Source organism: Heptranchias perlo, chromosome 14 (genome assembly GCF_035084215.1).
Source record: "Heptranchias perlo isolate sHepPer1 chromosome 14, sHepPer1.hap1, whole genome shotgun sequence".
In the NCBI taxonomy this organism is placed as follows: Eukaryota; Metazoa; Chordata; class Chondrichthyes; order Hexanchiformes; family Hexanchidae; genus Heptranchias; species Heptranchias perlo.
The window spans coordinates 21,811,407-21,831,740 of NC_090338.1; the positions used below are offsets into that span (position 1 = coordinate 21,811,407).

The window sequence follows — 20,334 nt, forward strand, 5'->3', positions numbered from 1 at the left end:
TTTGGTGTCTAACCTGACTGTAGTGCAGCCTCCCTAATTTGACCTCTGTTTCAAGGGCATGCATGCAAAATGAATAAATACCACAGTTCTGCTGGCAGTCATAGGGGTCTGGCAAAAGGCTGTTGAAGCTGTCATTCCCATAGGGAGCCTTGGCTTCTACTCAGTTTTAACGTAACCTTCTCTGGGTCCTCAGGTGCCCTTGAGCACCCGACTTGTATAATCTTTGACAGCCAGGAGCTCCTGTAATATTTCAGAGATCACAGTCTCGTGAGAGCATGTGACTGTTAGAATTCCATGAATTTTAAACCTGGATAACTGCAGTCTTTCAAAGTGACAAATTGGAAGAAAGAGAATGACATATTCTGCAACATGACTCAATTTTTCTCCGATTCCAATTTAAATGAGTTTCTTTTAATGTGCAATTCCATAAATGTTTTTTTTAAATGTAGATCTCCATTTGTTTCCATGGTTTGAAGTGAGGGGGAGCAGTGGGGGATTATATGAGGTATTCTTTCCTTTTACAAGCCTTGTTTGGCTGAGCTGCAACTGGAGTCTAAAGCAAATAGTGACTGAAGTGAATGATTGGGACTTGCTGCCTCTGGCAGAATCTGCTAATCCATCAGTCCAGGATCTGTAACCTTTACGACAGTCACAAGCCTGAGCGTCAGTCATTGCTGTTTGCTTCAAGCTGTGAAACTGTTTGTCTCTCTCTTTTTCTCTCTCTTTCTCTCACACACAATTTTTATCCCCTGCTTATCTTCGGTCTCTCCCTATTTGTGTCTGTCTCCCTATATCCTCCTCAGCTCTTGTGGTATTTATGGGGGATAATAAGTGATTGGACATTCTTTTGCAGTGTTTCATTCCCTTTGATTTGTAGCCTATTTTGTAAGTGTAAATTTGTTCCTTTTTACAGAGGTTGTACATCACAACAAATCTAATCACTTTCAAATAAGCTTAATTTAAAGGAGCAAGCTTTCATAAACAGTGCACTGAAATCACTCTCAGACTGATTAGGAAACAAATTTCAATGATAATTCATTCTTAGAACAGCAACTACTACATTTGTACAATGTAAATAAAAAACGAGGTCCTCATCTTATCTGGACGTGGCTCTGCCATTTTGAATATCCCAACAGGAGGAGTGAAGGGACAGCACTTGTGTGATGCCATCATGTTTAACATGCAGTCACTGAGGATTCTGTGTTTTTGTTCATATCCAGAGCAAAAAGGAACAAAACAGAACTTTCATAAGTCATTCATTAATTGTAAGGGTGTTCTGCTAAATGTACTTTCAAATGTTCTAAATTGAAAACAACTTCACTCACGATCCCTTTACAGTGGCAGGAAAAAGCTTTGAGTATTTTAATTGGAGCCAATAAGGAATTCACCATGCTAGATTGAAATTAACTCTGATTTAAGAATATTTGGATCAGTCTGATGTAAAGAACCTGATTTAACTCCTGATGCACCTCCTGTTCCAGATTAATTCCAATCAGCGGAGTGTCGGCAAATTTTCTAATTATTAAAATTTTCTTTTCGCCCAATTATTGCTTCCGTCCCCTTCCTTCCTAATATCATTCTCCAGCAGAGAGGATTGCCAGGCAAACTGTCTGAGATCTCTGCCAATGGGGTTCTGTAAAGTTAGCAAGTTGCACAAGAATGGTGCATGTTGAATTGTCTTCTGACGTTCTCCCAGTGTAGAGAGGGCAGAGCAGCTTCCACTATCTGGAACCATATCTTCCCCCATGGCCTGACTCAGAATGAGAACTCATCGCATGGTGAATTACTGGTGAGAGCCTGCTTTGTACTGCTCACAGTTATTACCACCTGTCACTTTGATGTTCTGATTGAGTAAAAGGTCAGATACAGCAGAACATAAAAGTAGAAAAGGTGATTTTTTAAAAATCATTTTTCGGTATGCAACTTGTTAAAGTCTCCTGCTTCTTGAACTGGCTCAGTTTAGTAAAACTTTCCCAGTTAAATGTATTTTTCGGATTTAGTAGAAATGCACCAGCCAGTTACCACCCCGGGCATCACTTTCAATCTGAAAAGCGCTACCAATGAAGGTGTGTTTTATAATATTCTCCTACCAATTTACTGTACATGCCTCTCCTGCCCACATCCATGATGTCTTTCCTCAATTGATCTAGTGCACACTGTTATTTTAAGATGTTGAGAGGGACCTGACTTCTCACGACCCACTGTAAGTTCAAAGGGAAATGTCTGCTAGGAGATCAGGAGACCTACCACCTTTATTCAGCTGCTATAGCCCAACTGAGAAGCTAGGGAAATAAACACTACATTCTCACCACCAGCACAGCTCATCCTGCTCTCAAATATCAACTCCTCTGTTACAATGGGGACACTTACACAGTCTCTGACACCAAGATGGATGCCTAACAGCAAAGAATTGTCATTCGTCTGGTGTTAACATATCGAGGTTCAGACACAGCTGCGCGATGTATAGTCCCAGACATTAATAAATTGTCTGCTCGTAGCCAGTGTGCACTGTGTATAATAATTTTCTTTTTCCCGAACTAGACATCTAGTTGGGTGTGTTGACTCAAGGCTATCCTTGTTTTTTTTTTCAGGTTTCTGTGAGCTGAAAATCTTCTAAAGCACGAGAGTAAGGTTTGGTAACAACCTTTGGACAATTCTCTTGTGAAGTATGGATGTCAAAGACCGCAGACACCGCTCCTTGACACGAGGCAGGTGTGTGAAGGAGTGTCGATACACAAGCTCCTCACTGGACAGCGAAGAGTGCAGGGTGCCTACACAGAAATCCTACAGCTCAAGTGAAACCCTGAAAGCATATGATCACGATGCCAGACTACATTATGGGACTCGTGTTACGGAATTGGTCCACAGAGAATCAGATGAATTCTCTAGGCAAGGTAAAGGTGATTGAGTATTTTTTTGTCTTGTAATTTAAGAAAAATTAAATATCAGAGACATGTCTAGTCTCTTGCAATTCTCCAAAGCTCATCCCACATCCCTGATTCATCTCAAACCCAGACTGAAATTTAATGAAGATCTATCTGTAAGGGAAATTTATGTTATTTTCAAAATATATATTACTTTCAAAGGAAATGTGGACCATCGGGGATGAGAACATAAAGGGCACTAAAATTCCTCAAATCCTGTTCCATTGGCAGAAGTGCGGTGGGGTGGGATTTCCAGCTGCCAGTCTACCCCAGTGTTGACCAGTCCCAATTTCTGGATGAGGACTTATTTACATAAAGGGGACCCATGCCATTTACAGTGCTCGCTGGGCTGTCTGCCCCATAGAGGACCAGGAATTTCATAGCAGCACTCTGCCGCTGTGTCAGAGGGATGTCAGGACATTGCCCAGCGATCAATTAGCATTAGGAAACCAGCATTTGACCCGACTCTTATGTTTGTCTAGTAAGTATGCCTTCATCGTGCAGGCTTACTTTCCATTGGCTGCAAGTAAGTTGGAAGTGGTTGAATAATTTTGCTGAGGATGTCATTCCACCAGTCCCACCTCTTTGAGGAAAAGATGAACAAAACCGGCCAGCCCCTTCCCATTGAATGTAGTGTAAATCTTGAACCACCTGAGTGAATGCAGTATGGTTTCTTGAGATAACCATTGTGGACAGTTGATCTGGACAGATGATAGCTCTTAGAATCTGGAGAATACTATCTGTTATTTTTTCATTTTCTCTAAAACAGCCCCTCAAGCTCACCAAACACCAGGTGCAATCCTTTTCACTTCATAACATGTGTTTCATTGTTTCAGTTGCCCAATTTTTCTAAAACACTTTCTGATTAAAAAGCTGCATCCCTAGATTTTAGTAATGTTCTGCGGAATTATTGAGGTAATATTAAGTATTTGAATGGCGCACCTAATGCTGCATTAAGAGCGAGCTCTCAAAGTGGTCTGGAAACAATATGAGAGTAGTTCAGAAGCTGTTTGAGCAAACTGCTGTCATTCCCATTAGACTCTATTGCCTTCCTAAGTAAAAAATGAAGAAAGCCATTGGAAAGGGTGATTGGAAGCAAAGCATCAATTATTAAAATTCTATTAAGGATAAGAAAATAATGACAAGCCTATGTTTGCAGTTCTTTTACCAGGCAGAATAGGTGAAGTTGCAGAAACTAGGTTTGTAATGGGACAAATTAACCTTGTGTGGGGCGGTCCTTGTGAACTTATCCCAAACAGTACAGGAAGATGTTGAAAATAAAAACTACTGCATATATTCATGCCCCCTCCCTTTACTTGGTTCTATGAAGAGCTTGAATGGAGGGGCTACACTTAGCTCATTTCACCCAAATAAAACTTCAGCATAATTTGAACATTATACCATAACAAAAAGGGAGAATTCTATATTTATTTTATATGATTTCAGATAGGGTAAATCCATATTTTAAATGGCTTCAGCCAGCTGTGTCTCTGGGAGGTCTGTATGATAATCCTACAGTTCTGTGGAAAAGTTGATATATGGTGAACATGTGACTAGCTTCAAGCAATTAGACCTAGTCATCATATTCAACAGGAAAGGTCGAAATGGAATTTCTTTGTTCTTTCAATGCCATTGTTCACAAAACAAATTAAGTCAAAAATTGCTTGGCGGCTAAAGCAGTTTATTTGAAATTTTAAGCTGTTCAGATTGAGAGGCAGTGGAATAGATAATTCTAATCGTCCTGAATGCTGAGCCATTAAGGGAAATGTGTGGATGAACTGGCAATACCCAAACATTAAACACCTCCGCTCACAAGATACAAGATCTGTTAACTATGTCTGTCAGTTTACTTCAAAGGAATGGCTATTACACAAACTACATCTCATGGCATAAAACATAGCTCCGGCTGCTGAACTTTGGTTCTGGCGAGAGATCTGAACTGCACGGGTAAACTGGAATTCACATCATCTACATGCAACATTGCATCTTAAAGGTTCAGCAAAAGACTAACATGGCTCATTCAAAAGTAGTGTTGTTTTTAAATATGCTGTAAAAAAAACATGTTCCAAAAAGGGTGGAATGATTTTTATTTTTGTTCTGCGTTTTAAGTATTGTGTGCTGTTTTAGAGTCATGCTGTTAAGTGCAATTTCAGTTCAGAGAGATTGAGTCTGCTTACAAAACTGCCTTTTAGTCATAAGCACAAGGCAAAAATGTTGGATAAAAACCCAAACTGTCATACAAGATATAAACTTGAGTGCCTCCATGTTTCTTAGCTACCACTGTTGGTGCCCAGAAGGGACTGAATGTCAAGTATGTTAGTTTTATTTATTTGTTTGTGTTCGTGTGTATTATGACGATCAATGTCTAATTGCTTGTGGGTGTTTTATTTCTTACGTTTTTGCTTTGGATCTGGGAAGCAGCAATACCGGAAAGCCTCATTACAATCTTGTGTTTGAGAGCCATGTTAAATAAAATATGAGGACATATCAAGTTATAAAAGATAAGTTGCAGGGTAGTTAGAAATAGTAAGATTCATGAGTGACTGTGGTTTCCTGCAGCTTGCTTAATTGCCTTAGGGGGTTGGAGAGAAATTTCCCCTGAGTTTTTCCTAAATTGGCCACTTTTTTTTGCCTTTCCTTGGAGATTGCATAACTAGGGGATGGTGGGAGTCAAATCGATGGTGTATGTAGCTACACTATGTCTGGATAGGGAACGGTTTATGGACCGAATGGTATTTCCTATTCTTTGCTGATGTTTGTATGAATTTCTGCAGTGAGAATCGTTTTTAAAATATTTTGTCCATGACAGGTTAATTTTCATTTTTTTTCCTACTATTTAATAATAAAGTATATATTCCCTCTCCTTCATCCCCTCGTGACAGAGACTAGTTTCTCACAGAAAGCTCATGCGGCGTCCCTTGCTCTCAGGAAGTGGAAGGTCAAGACTCAGGCTGAGTAATCCATTGCTATTTGCCCCCCTTCCCACCTGTGAGGAAACATTTAGCCATCACTGTCTGTTTTAGTTCGGTAACCAAGTTCGAGATGGGGGCTTCATAACGGGTACACCCTGATGCTCGGTGGCAGCCTCCATTAACAGCAAACGTTAAAATCTGCTTTTGCTACAGTTTAAAACATTCCATCTCCCACATAGAAGCAGTAATTAGCATCCTCTCTTTAAAACAATTTGAATTTCTATTTCCAAAAAAGTTAAACTTTTAGAACCCTATTCTGCTTCGGGAGCTATCTCCAATTCTGAGATTGGTGGCCTAATTGGCAAATGGCTTTCAATCTCAAGTCAGCAATACGATCTGACATTCTTGAATTTGAACTTTTCCTTCATGTTGTTCAGCCATGTGTGCCTCTATCTTCCTCTTATTCTTTTTTCTTCCATTTTTTTTCATCAGCAATTCGCACAAAAAATGTCCTTGTGATTCTGGAATGATATGTCAACAATATCTGGTCATTCTTTTGGCACCGATTTTAGAAGCTGCCTTTCTTGTTTCACCACTTGAGCACCTGCTTGTTCTTCAGGCGCTGCACCCAACTTCTGCGGATATCCTGCACCATGCCCATATTTTAAATTCTTCCAGTATTCTAAGTGGCTCTGCATTCAGGGTCTAGAATTAACACTCGCATAAACAATCATCGACTGAATGTAACACTTCATTCTCTGGGATGTTTATTGTTGGACTATGCTGCTGCTTGGTCAAGCACTTTCATGTATGTTGAACTCTAGACACCAAAAATTTGTTAAAAAATTATAAAATCCTTGTGAAAATCACCAAAAAAAGAAAGACTTGCATTTATAAAGCGCATTTCACAACCTTAGGACATCCCAAAGCGCTTTACAGCTAATGAAGTACTTCATGAAGTGTAGCCATGGTTGTAATGTAGGAAGCACAGCAGCCAATTTGTGCACAGCAAGGTCCCACAAACAGAAATGTGATAATTTCCAGATAATCAGTTTTAGTGATGTTAGTTAAGGGGTAAATGTTGGCCAGGACACCGGGGATAACTCCCCTGCTCTTCAAAATAGTGTCATGGGATCTTTTACATCCACCTGAGAGGACAGACGGGGCCATGGTTTGATGTCTCATCCGAAATTCTGCACCTCTGACAGTGCAGCACTCTCTCAGTACTGCACTGCAATGTCAGCTTGGATTTTGCGCTCAAGTCTCTGGAGTGGGACTCAAACCCATGACCTTCTGACTGAGAGGCGAGAGTGCTACCCACTGACAATGCAGAACCGGGAATTTCTCTGGTTCCTCTATGCATTTCGAAGAATCCTCCATATAACTTGAAAGTCGCAGGATCGCAGCGGCATCGTGACATTTCACACAAGTGTGCTCTGGAGTGGAGATTCTGGTTATCTGTGAGCTCTCCAGGATGTTATTCCGTCTGCTCATAAACACAATGGGGGAGTGTTGGGTTAAATGAGTTTTTATGGACAGCATTTTTATGCATGCTGATGCCATGCCTGGTGGTGCCTAAATTGAACCAGATTACTGATGTCACTGATGTCTGTTGACGATCTATTGCAGCGCATGTGAGGAAGGGCAGTAGACCATGAAACAGAGTGCTAAATGCTGCATTTAAGTATGTTGTGGTGGGAAGTCGCACTCGGCACTGAGTCATTAGCACAGATACAGATTTTCTTTGCAGTTTTTTTTTAGATTTTGAGATTTAAAAAGTGGGAGCCATAAAATGGCTGCATTTATAATGAAACTGCAATTGTGCAGAAGAAATGCATTACTGCATAGATTTCTACTGATGTTGGCCTGCATACAAGAGGAAAAGAGAGACAGACTGCTCCAGGTAAGCCTCCTCTCTTGTTTCTGTATATAGGGGAAGAATCAGATTCGCTGTGGCTGTTTTATTCAACATTTTCATGAATTTTAAATATTTTTTTGCATTGCTTGCAGCAGTTCCTGGTGCAAGTCATACACCTCCTGTGCCTCCTGCACCTCCAACATGCCATCTCCTCCACTAAAAGGTATCAGCAAAGGGCCAGAGAACTCCTCTGCTGCTTTTCTTCTGCGACAGCTGCGATGATGCTCAAACATAATCCTGTTTGCGAGTCTGACTTGACAAAATAATCTTATTCGTGATCACCTTGGCATGCCTGGCTAACTAGAATGTTGGACGTGTCCTCCAAAGCACCCAGTCACAGTCTGTCATGCTTTCAGTGGCACTGCATTCCAGGGTGATGATCATTTATCAATGAGCCTCCAAATGGCATGTAACTGTGCTTGAGTTCCTCCTGATCTGTCTTTAACAAGGCCGGAACAAGCACAAAATGGTGTTTCTCTTACCTTTTCATTAAAGTTCATGAATCCATTTTTGGAGGTATTAAGATTGGCCATCAAAGCATGAAACACAAACAAATAGTTCATTAGCGTTTTCTCTCAGATTCTATCACTTTTTACGAATACCTACTTTTTCAATAGATTGATCAAATGGAGGAATTTGGACTTCAATGTGCCTTACTTTCTGTCTCAGCCCAGTATCACCGACTGTACAGCCTGGGTTTTTCCACTGCAGGCCATTTATTGCTGTGGCTGGTAGTGAAAAATGGACAAGAATTCCATCCTGCTAAAACTCCACCCACTTTATGCCCTGGTGTCATTTCCAGGGAGTGAGACCAGCAGCTTCGGAAGTGCTCACCTTCAATGGACAGGACTTCCATTTACATAGGTATTTGGGACGTGTCCATCTGCAAGCCATTTCCCATTCTTAGCATGCAGGACACCAAGCCAGAAGGACGCCCATTCAAAACAGTTGACATCTGCTGTAACACAATTACATTTCTGAGGGACTCAGCTGTGAGCCGTAACATGCTGCAATATTGTTTCTTTTGATTGAAATTATTATTAACGTCGCATCGACGTAATTTACCTGCTAATATGATATAATTTTCTTCAAACTTTGAGACTAATATTTGGAATATGACAAGTCTGTTGGTGTCAGGTGGGTTGTTGCATTTTGATTCTTGCCGTTGCTTATTCCTCACTCAGCTTGTGTTAATTAGCTGTGAAAACAAACCTGTTCTCAGGTGCGATTAAAGTTTTTTTTCAGTTTGACTGCTGATTTCGCACCACATCAGTTCCTTGTTTGAAAGCGCAGGAAGTATTTCTATACCCATCATTTGGTTGTAAATGTTATTCTTTTTTTAAATGAGGTAAATCGCTATTCACAACTTTTGAAGCGATTACTGGCTATTTTTTTTAACTGTTTCTCTTTGTAACCACCTGTGAGTTTGAATTCTTGTTCCCACTCATCTCTGCATGACTGGTGTTTGGCAGACAGCCAAGCGGTACAGTGATGATAGGAAAGTAAGATAATGGAGACATCAAGCCACTTTAAACCACTTCAAGGACCCTGGTTATTTATTTATTTTTAGGTTTTTAAAAAAAAATTGCTTTCTGGCTGAGGCTATAAGCTGATTTGGTGATGAAGGAGAGATGCATTGCAGCAAAACAGAAGTTGCAACTTCTTTTTGTATCAACAAACTTTGGCTGCACTTAAGCTACAAGTTTAGCAGCAATGAAAAATGGTTTCAGTCTCACATTAATGCTAAAAGTATGTAGTGTAAATCGGGTGTTAAGTCCCGAGCTGGTTATGAAGCAAAGTGGGATGAAACTCCAGGGCTTCTCGCTCTGCTTCGCTTTAGTGTCAGATTTAACCCTGATTCCGGATTCAGGCTACATTTACGCAATAATTGCAAGTGTCGGTATGAAGAGAAACCGCTTCGTACCAACCCTATACATCTGTAGTGTAAATACAGTCTAAAACAGAAAGGATGATTTCAAGTCATGAAAAACACCTCAGCAGAGTACAGTATGGTACAAGTTAATGTGTTGTGTTTGGTGGGCAGAATAACTGAAAGCTGGAGCTTATTAAAATTATATAGCCATGATGAGGTCTACTGGAGGAATTGATTGGTGTTCAAGTGGTTATCTGTGGCCTAAGGCATGCTGATGCCTTGGTGCTACTGTGCTTGTGAGCATTCACACTGTCAATCACAATACTCATGTGACTGCTTGCTTGACTTTCAAAACACTAGAGAACCGTTTGGTAGATTAGTGTGTGTCTGTTGAGTTACTTTGACTCTGATCCAGACATTTTTTTTTTAACAGGTCCAATTTGCAACAACTTCCAATTTATATTGTGTCTTTAACGTAGGAAAATGTCCCAAGAAGCTTCTCAGAAGCGTAATCAGAAAAAATTTGTCAAAGTGGTAGGTTTTAAGGAGGGTCTTAAAAGATGAGATGAAGAGGCTTAGGGGGGGATTTCTAGATAGTAGGACCTAGATAACTGAAGACGCGGACGCCAATGATGGGGCGCAGGGTAAGGGGGCTATGGAAGATGCCAGACTTGGAGGAACGCAAAGTTCTCATAGGGTTGTAGAGCTGGAGGAGGTTACAGAGATAGGGAGGGGTGAGGCCTCTCCATCCCTCTCACATCAACTAACATTTTAAAGGTGAAAATGTTGCCAGGCAACCTATCCCACTTTTTAAACATTTTTTTTGCATTGCCAATTTCATGGATGTCTGGGATCCTTAGTTTAACAAATAAGGCGAAGTTAAAATCAATGTTATGGTGAAAGATAGCAATGCGATATTTCCACAGAATGGATAATAAGAGTTTAGAGAGGCATGACATTTCAGGATCGAGATTACATGTAAAAGGCCAAAATGACAACCCTTCAGGAAACATCGTATAAAGTTGTTAAAAAGACAACATCCAGGCATGGGCTGATAAGTGGCAAGCAACATTTGCGCCAGACAAGTGCCAGGCAATGACCATCTCCAACAAGAGAGAGTCTAACCACCTCCCCTTGACACTTAATGGCATTACCATCGCTGAATCCCCCACCGTCAACATCCTGGGGGTCACCATTGACCAGAAACTTAACTGAACCAGCCACATAAATACTGTGGCTACAAGAGCAGGTCAGAGACTGGGTATTCTGTGGCAGGTGACTCACCTGACTCCCCAAAGCCTTTCTACCATCTACAAGGCACAAGTCAAGAGTGTGATGGAATACTCTCCACTTGCCTGGATGAGTGCAGCTCCAACAACACTCAAGAAGCTTGACATCATCCAGGACAAAGCAGCCCACTTGATTGGCACCTCATCCACCACCCTAAACATTCACTCCCTTCACCACCAGCGCACCATGATTGCAGTGTGCACCATCTACAGGATGCACTGCAGCAACTCACCAAGGCTTCTTCGACAGCACCTCCCAAATCTGCGACCTCTACGACCTAGAAGGACAAGGGCAGCAGGTACATGGGAACAACATCACCTGCATGTTCCCCTCCAAGTCACACACCATTCAGACTTGGAAACATATCGCCGTTCCTTCATCGTCACTGGGTCAAAATCCTGGAACTCCCTACCTAACAGCATTGTGGGAGAACCTTCACCACAAGGACTGCAGCGGTTCAAGAAGGTGGCTCAACACCACTTTCTCAAGGGCAATTAGGGATGGGCAATAAATGCTGGCCTTGCCAGTGACGCCCACATCTCATGAATGAATAATAAAAAAAAAATAAAACTTATCAGGGATCGTGACAACCATTTAGATAGATAGAACGTGGATAAATAATCATGGATTTTTTTTACAGTTCAAATAAAATTGCACAGCATAGACAAAATAATGCTTATCCCTCTCCCCTTCAGCCTGTGTTCTGATTATATCTTAACCCCACACTACGTGAGCAATCTGTGTCCTAACTTCACCTCACAGTGCTGCATATAATCATTCACATTTAGAATTGCTCAAAAAAATTTCAGTATTTGACAGCTATTGTTCTTCTTGGCACTTCACACTAGGGATACCCATAAGAGGGAATTCTTGGTGAAATTGTGCAACCAACATTTTGGACACATAGAAAACAGAAGGGTATATGCATTGAGTTTACATAATGGATAAGTGAGGTTGATTTGGTTGTGTTTGATTTCTTCGACTGGCCCAAATGATCTTAAGTTGCTCACTTCAGGACTTAAGATCACTAAGGTCATGTCTTTCAGCTTCGGGGAAGCTGACATTGTCATTCACTGCCCATATTTGTGATGAATGTTTATTGCTGCATTCTGCCTTGTCACTTTGTGGAACAAGACCACAAATAACCAATTTTTTTAGAAAAAATTCAATTTTGCAACTTGCCATGGTGGGATTTGAACTCACAACTTCTGAGTTGCTAATCCAGTACCATAACTACTATCGCTACCGTACTCGAGTGTCAGTATCTTGAACCTCTTTATGCAGCTTCCCAACTAAAGGAAAAAAGGTGCGAAGTTTAAAAGCTGAATACCAAATGCCAATCTGGTAATGTTGTGGTAAGAAGACAGCTACATAACATTGCAGATCTAGGTTCAAGTCCTGGGGCTGTCTTAACACTCTAATTCCAGTCATACATGCACATATCAACATTCCCAATTTTATCATAAGATGCTTGCTCTTCCACACTCCATAAAACAGTGATAAACTTAACATTTGATATCAGTTGCTGTGAGCTTCAGGAAGTGGATGGCACCCCCTCCTTTGTGAACCAACATTTATTAATACAGTGGAACTGAAAATTATAGCACTCCATTTGTGTAGAAGTTTCTGCTCACACAAGGAGGTCTGGTGCAATGATCTGCAGGCAGATACAAAATAGTACAAGAAAGCATGATGGACATTAGCAGGCAAAAAAACTAAGTATGGGCACAGCATATGCTTTGCAAAGGTGTAAAAGACATATTAACATTACCTCAAACTAAAATGGAACGTGGCAGTGACTTGAGAACAGAAAACGATGAGTCCATCACCAGCTATGAGAGAGGAAAAACTCCCAACCTACGAGACCAAATAAAGGGACAAAAGTAAGGCTGAAACACGCACTTGATGTGAGACTAAGGGTAGTGGCAGGAGAGAGGGAAATCTTTTGAACTGCAACAGAAAAAGAGGCAAGATGGAGGGAAACACTGTAAAGTTATGAAACATAAAAGAAGGGGGGGCTCCCCAGTTCATAAGTAGTGAGGTGAAAACAGTTTGTTCGGTGTGAGTTAGAGAAAAAAGGACAATGTTTCCAGGAGAGGGAGAAAATAAAAAAGTAAAGGCATTCTTAGTACTTTCAACATATAGGATTTTGTTCATCACAGAACATTATTTACATTATTTAAAGGGAGAATATCACCATGCATTAGTGCCTCACTAACAAAACATTAATATCATTATGACTTATTGATCTTCGATGATGACTTTATACAGATTCTATCTGTATTGCAATCCACTGGAATTGTTTTACAATACTTGCACTCAAATCAGTCTCAATCATTTTCCTACTGCAGAAACGGCAGTCAACCATTTTTCAATATCTACTATATTTTTGAACTGTAGAGTGCCCCTCTGAATTTCACAAAATACAAAACAGTTGTCATTCTCTGTATAAGTCTTGAAATTACTGTTGGTGTTGTCAGCAGTTGAATGTTTAATGTTTTCATATGGCATTCCCCATGCTATTATAAAGGAGGAGTCAACCCAGTTAAAATTAATGTCCGTGTTAAAATAACAGATAGAATGTAATATGGATGTGTTAATCTTTTGTCTACTGATACCACTGGCAGTAGTTTCTAGGCTATAATCTTAGAACCTAATACCTTTTGGGTTCTTGATCCTTAGCAAGAAAAAAGTTAACCATGAAGTGTTTACGTTAAATGTTGATATCAGGCATATTTGCTGGTGAAATATTTTAAAGAATACTATTGTTGGAAAGGACTCATGTCAGCCATACCATCTCTAATCATTCAATATTTTTATCCCTCCAACTCAAATCCTTCAGTGTGTTTATCTCTCTATCTCCAATCCTACAGGCTGTTTAACTTTCCATATTTAATTCGTCAGTCTGTTTATCCCTCCATCTCCAATTTTAACTCACCACCTCCAATCATTCAATGAGTTGATTCCTCTATCTCCAATTGTTGGATGAATTTATCCCACCACCTGCACTCACTTTATCTCTCCTCTAATCCTTCACTCTATTTATCTACCCTTCTCTAATCCTTCACTCTGTTATCTCCCCTTCACTAATCTTGAAGGGTTGTGCGCAGAGATAATAAATGCACTCCAATCCCTCAGTACATTTATTCTCCCTGCATTCAATCCTTCAATTCAAATCTTTGCATCTCCAATCACTCATTGATTCTTTCTCTGCTTTTGTGCATCATCTGACTCTTTGTAATCTTGTTGCTGAAGTTCCTTGACCCATTTTTTTTTATCAACACCGAATGTACGTTTCATTCTTCTTTCAGATAAAGGAACTATGCCCACTATAAATTTTTTATTTCTTCTTACAATTTTTTATTTCAAAAATATCTTTATATACTAATAACCAGCCTGATAATCAAAATAATGATCTTGCTTTTAAACTCTTAGATAATATTTCCCAAATGGTCTCACATCCCTCCTCCTTCCTGTTAAGATCCAACAGTGAGCCTGTCATCTCTGTCATTGTACCATTGTATCATACATTGCCTAACAAATGGAGTCAGGCTTCGAGTGGGCAGGAAGTTGCACATTAAGTCTATTCCATCTGCCTGTAGTGGGAGTATGATGATGTTTGAAATATTTTCAGGAGTTAAAGGTTAAGATTTTGTACTTATCTTTCTTAAGATAAACTTTTTAGTTGGCGGATTGTTGATGGTCGAATCACAGCAACTCTACTGTTGGAAGGCCATTTAAGGCTTCTTTTGATTCCAGTGCCAATGTTCAATAAGCAACTTTTGAGGAATAAAGAGGTTCAAGATTATTCTTTCATTTTATCTGCTTTTACACATTTTGAACTTAGTGTCCTGAAATATCCAACAATCTGCTTCTAGCCTCCATTATTGTTGCTGTCAAAACGGCCGCTACAAAGTGACTGCGTCAGCAAGCACTAAGCTGATTTCTTACTTAGACTTCCAGTTGAAGATGAAGGAAAATTACATGGCATCATTTAGATTGAGGAGATTGGCCAGCATACTCACATTAGTGCATCAGAAGCTCTAGTTGGAATAGTCAGTTCGAACATGGTCATTTCACCTCTAGAATAAGTTTGAATCCAACTCAGCTGAAGGGTATCTATTGGGCAATGCTGGCAAGGCCATATTTATTGCCCATCCAGTCTTTCTGGTGATGGTGGTATTAGGTAGATCATTTCAGGATATTGATCCAGCAACAATGAAGGAACATCGATGTTTGTCCAAGTCAGGATGGTGTGTGAGTTGGAGGGGAATTTTGGAAGTGCAGGTGTTCCAACAGCATTGCTGCTCTTCTCCTTCTTGGTGGTGGTGGTCACAGGAGAGGGAAGTGCTGTTGAAGTAACCTTGGTGAGGTGCTGCAGTGCATCCTGAAGGTGGCCCATACTGCAGCCACTATCTGGTAATGGAATGGATGGATATTGAGTCCAATGGCAAACTGCTCTTTCCTGGTTGGTGTTGTGGCTGCACCCATCCAGGCAATTGATGAGCATTCCATCATACTCCTGACATGAACCTTGTAGATGGTGCAGAGGATCGAAGGAGGTGAGCCTCTCGATGCAGAGTACCCATCCTCTGCCAGACTCTTGTAGCTATGATGTTGATATGGCTGGTCCATTTAAGCTTCTGGTCAAAAGTCACGATCTATCTTTTCTCCTTAAAGATGATGACTGACCTGCTGTATATTTCAAGAATTTTCTGTGTTTATTTCAGATTTCAGCATTTGCAGTTCTTTCTTTTTATTCCCCTGCTTATGTTGCTGTGTTACCAGCCACAAGATATTCAAGAGTGACATGGGGGCATAACAACCATCCCCTCTCTTGTTCGGAAGTGACCAAGCCTTCCTTAACATCTACTTTTGCAACCTGTATGCAGTATCTTGCCCAAGGAGCCATTCTACATGTGTGAATGGTTGGCTATTTGGCTGTGTGAGCCTGATCTTTTTCTGTAGCAATGTCCGCACAAGTGCGCTTTCTAGCAGGGGCCGGTGGCTAGCAATCGAGAGGGGGATTCCCAGCTGATTCTTTTCTTCTCCCCTCCCCAGCTCAGCATCCCAATTTTGGTCCTGGATGAGACCCCAATGCAGAAGAGATGGGGAATCAATCTCGAGACCTTCCAGCCAACATAGCTTAGTGCTGCACCAGGCTGGCCTTTACCCACTTGGCCACCTGGGTAGCCCTGCTCTTCTATTTTTAATAAAAAAAGGCGTTCAGAGGTGGTGAGAAACTTGGCAGACAAACTAAAGGAAGAAAAGCTGTACACTTCCATTTTAACTGAATCATTGTATTTATTTAGGAATACAAGTCTTGGCCCAATTCTACGCTGTACACCATTCCACAGTGAATTTCTGACTTAGTTCCAGTCCTCTGGTTATGCTGTTATGTTAGCAGCTGCCATATATTTCTTTTCCACCATTCTGAATCAGCATATTGTCAGAACCCACAGTCTCATTTGACATTGACATGGTGGAAAGGGGTAAGGCTACAAGGTGAGAGTAGTAGAGCATCCTGTCAGTTCCTCAATAATGATCTTGAGTCTACACCACAAAACTTCGGTTTAGAAAAAATGCTTCTTTGCTTTTGCCCAACCATTTGTCTTTGTCACCACGATCAGGAAAAAGCCAAAACAGTCATACATCATTTTTGGTGCAATAAAATCGTTCTCAAGCAACAGAATGATAGGGATTGATCTTGACTTTGTGCGATAGTGCAAAACAGGTGATAGCGAATCGGCAGCCTGTTTTACATCTCTCCCGATTTTTATTTTCATTCCATTGAAATCAATAGAAATAAAAATTGGGAGAGATGTAAAATGGGCTGTTGATCCCCTGTCACCCATTTTACACTATTGCACAAAGTCAAGATCTATCCCCATATTTTCATGACACACTGGCACACTGCATCATTGCATTGGTTATTTGATTTATAGATTTACCAAAATAGATTTACCAATTACTTTTGGAAAAGGACAATTCCTCCTTAATATATTTCCCTCTCCTGCTATATTTCACTTATCATCTCCATGCACCAAACGCTATTCTGCAGGACAAGAGTGTGGGCACATGATATTCTTCCTAAACCTCTTATCAGTGATAAACCACATCACACTTCTAGAAGAGGCATGAGAGTAGCCCTAAAGTGGTATGCTGTCTGATTTTTTTTCCACAAGCGGTGCAGTGCACTGTCTTACTTCCCATAAATAAGCATTTCAGTTTTCACTCTCCTCTTTGATGCTGCGACCAATTCACTAGCGTGTACAAACATTATTTACTCTCAGTCATGGAACAGATGCTCACAGGATCAGGTTTCATAATTTCAGGATCTTGGTTTCTCAGGTATAATCATAATTGTACTGTTTATTGTAAATATTAATATTGCTATAAAATTCTTAAGATGAAGCACATCTTGAACAAAAACCTTTGAACATTTTGCCAAACTCTTAAGCCCCTGCAGAATTTCTAAATCACTCTATTGATCCTGTGTGATGCAATAAAACAGGATATTTTCTGTAGGATTTACTCCTAGTCCCATAGGACCTTGAAGGATTACTTGTAAAACACTAAGAATCCTACAGGACATTTTATTTTTGGCAGAAAGCCTGGTGAGATTTTTTTTTGCTGGCGAGGAAAGTGAAGGAGCTGGAAGTACAGGTTTGATTTGATTGATTGACTGATAAAACAACGTAAATGAAGGAGGAAAAATAGAAATCAATGGGTGAAATAAAAATCAAGAGGGAACATAAAAATATGTTCACTAAATATATTCACTAAAAAAATGTTGACATGCATTAACAATGGTTCATTATGGGCTGAAGGAGCTATTGGACTATTCTTCTGCTACTCTTGGATGACTCCTGTCCAAAAATGGGTTCATGAATATTAACAAAAAGTGGATAAAAATGTTTTGCACTAGTTAAGGCCTTGTTAAAGGTCAATCATGAAAAACTCACTAGGAATTACATGGGGTGAGGGATAATCGAAAAGTGACCGTTTTATTACAGATTGCATCTGGACATGACGAGTTTAACAAAAGCTAAGATCTTGATGTATCAGTACAGCAGTAATAGATACATCAAAGAGAATGGTACAGAGGGAACTACTGCCACAGAGCATGGGGCATAGTGACCATTAGTGGGTGTCTTGCAGCGTAGCAGCAAGAGGAGAACAGGGACCACAAAGTGTATGAGAGGCACACAACTCAAAGCTGGCACTACCCAAGGCAATAGGGGGAGTTTTCAACAGCTCCACCAGGGTAAAATTAATGGGATGAAAATCAGATGGGTTCTACAAAGTGGGCGATCCACTCTGCCAGATTCCCGGCCAGACGATGAAGTTGAAAATTACCTGCAGAATGTCTACAGCAACACTGTCAGGTACCTGGATGAGTCATACATGAGTAGATTCAGACTAAGAGGCTGAGACTCAGTTGTGCCATCTGATCCAAGAAGGCTTGTCAGGATAGTCAATCAACCCTCCCTAAACTTCTCTGCCTCTTTCCTCTTTTAAGGCGCTCCTAAGGATACCTTTTTTACTAAGCTTTTACTCACCTGTCCTAATATCTCCTCCTTTGGCTCGATGTCAATTTTTGTCTGATTACGCTCCTATGAAGCACCTTGGGACATTATGCTACATTAAAGGTGCCATATAAATGCAAATCCTTTCGTTTCCTTCAGTACAACTATTGCTGTTTTAACAGCCCTGCATTTTACAACCATATTTAACAGCCTTCCTCAGTTTTATTTGTCACTTTTGAAGATACTGGGGTTAAATTTAACTTGAGGCGATTGTGTAAAACAGGGCCATATGGATCGGCGGCGCGTTATACACCTTTCTCGATGTTCATTTGAAAAGTCACATGCATATGCTGTGCAAATATGAGTATTGCAATCACGTGCCATTGACGGTGTCTACTATTCATTTTAATTAACTAATCAAAAATGCAATTAGTCACATCTGGATTCCCAATTTGGCGAGTGGCTAACGTATTGGACAGCACTGATTTAAATAACCGGAAAATAGGGCATTTACCCCCTTTATGACATTTCTGTTGTGTATGCTCATAATTGTTTGGGAATGGTGTGAATCTGATCCAACTGGGGTACCAGAGGGTGATTGGTGAGAGACAAGCTGGCAGGGCAGCTTTCACGTTTGTATCTTATGTATGAGGATGAAGAAAGAACAGAGGCAAAACTCTCAAGCTGCAGAAGCTTCTCATCCTTTTTCCTTCATCCTTTTCTTTTCTCTTCTCTAAGCCTGTGCCTTTGTTGATGCTGGAAGTCCCACACTCTTACATGCAGCTCTGGCGCTGGTATAGGTCCAGCGTTAGTATCGGTCTGTCACTAATTTGTAACATATTTTCTTGATGCTGCCAAATATCTCCTGGGAAATAGAATAAGAACATGTACTTTGACAGCGCTATCTGTGGTTTATGATGTCAATCGTACTCCACATCGTAGAAGGGGGGAAAAAAGGGAATCGTATCTCAAAGCTTTGCATAATGATTCGGCTTTTTTAATTTTATATTTATGAGCACAGTTCTTTGAAGTGTTTATCTGGCAACTTTCAATGACAAAAAAAAATCAAGGCCAACCGTCTAATCCATTCAATGCTTCGAAGTATGTCACTGCTAACGGCACACAGATGTATTATTTTGTTGTTCTGAGTTTTTTTTAAACTCATACTGTGTGGAGAGAAAAAAAATTATCAGCATGAAAAGAAGGATTAACAAAGCTTCAAGAGAACCCAGCGTTTTTAATTGTGTTCTGTCATTCAACCAAAAATGCCCAATTTTCCACGTTTAACAGCTGCACTGACTGATACCTGTTATTCCAGATATCGCAGATACCAGATGTTGGGGCAGGGCAGAGCCTGCTTTCTTTGAAGCTTCTTTTGGCAGTGTTTGGCTTCAAAGGTTCTTTTTTTTAATTTGAAAAGCTCAGTTCTTTGTGGTGAGATCTTCAGAAGTCAGAGTCTATTTCTGTCTTTCCTTTTTTTTTAATCTTCTTTCCCCTGGTCCTAGTTCTTCGCTCATCTGCAAGTCGCTCATTTTCTGTTTGATATGTTTAACTTTTGCTACGTTATTCAAGACAGGCTTTTACAGTATTTACTTTAAAATGGTTGTTGTTTTTGTTCATACTTAGAAAGTGTAGATGATATGTTCAATTCTGGCATTGCGTGATGGTTTTACTGGAGTTTATTTTAGGTAGGTTTGCCACTATATTTTATCCGTTTTCTAAGCGTTTTTTGGGCAGTTTTGCTGGATTTTGGGAAGCTTTCCCTCCTACCTGTCCCAATGCAGTCACACTAGCTCCTTGAATAGTTTCTCCTCTGATGCCTGCACAGTTACTTCTGGTGTGTCATATGGCTTCATCCTTGACTCTCTACTGTTCGCCCTCCATACTA

General features: G+C 40.3%; 1 protein-coding gene across 1 annotated transcript in view; it reads left to right on the forward strand.

Annotated features, from left to right (window-relative positions):
* The window catches only part of tenm2a (teneurin transmembrane protein 2a), a 1,632,827-nt gene that overhangs the window by 1,067,353 nt on the left and 545,140 nt on the right, over positions 1-20,334 (forward strand). The window contains exon 7 of the mRNA XM_067996099.1: positions 2,592-2,894. Coding sequence (XP_067852200.1) covers positions 2,669-2,894 — 226 coding nt within the window. The 5' untranslated portion in view covers positions 2,592-2,668. The remainder of the gene's footprint in view (positions 1-2,591; positions 2,895-20,334) is intronic.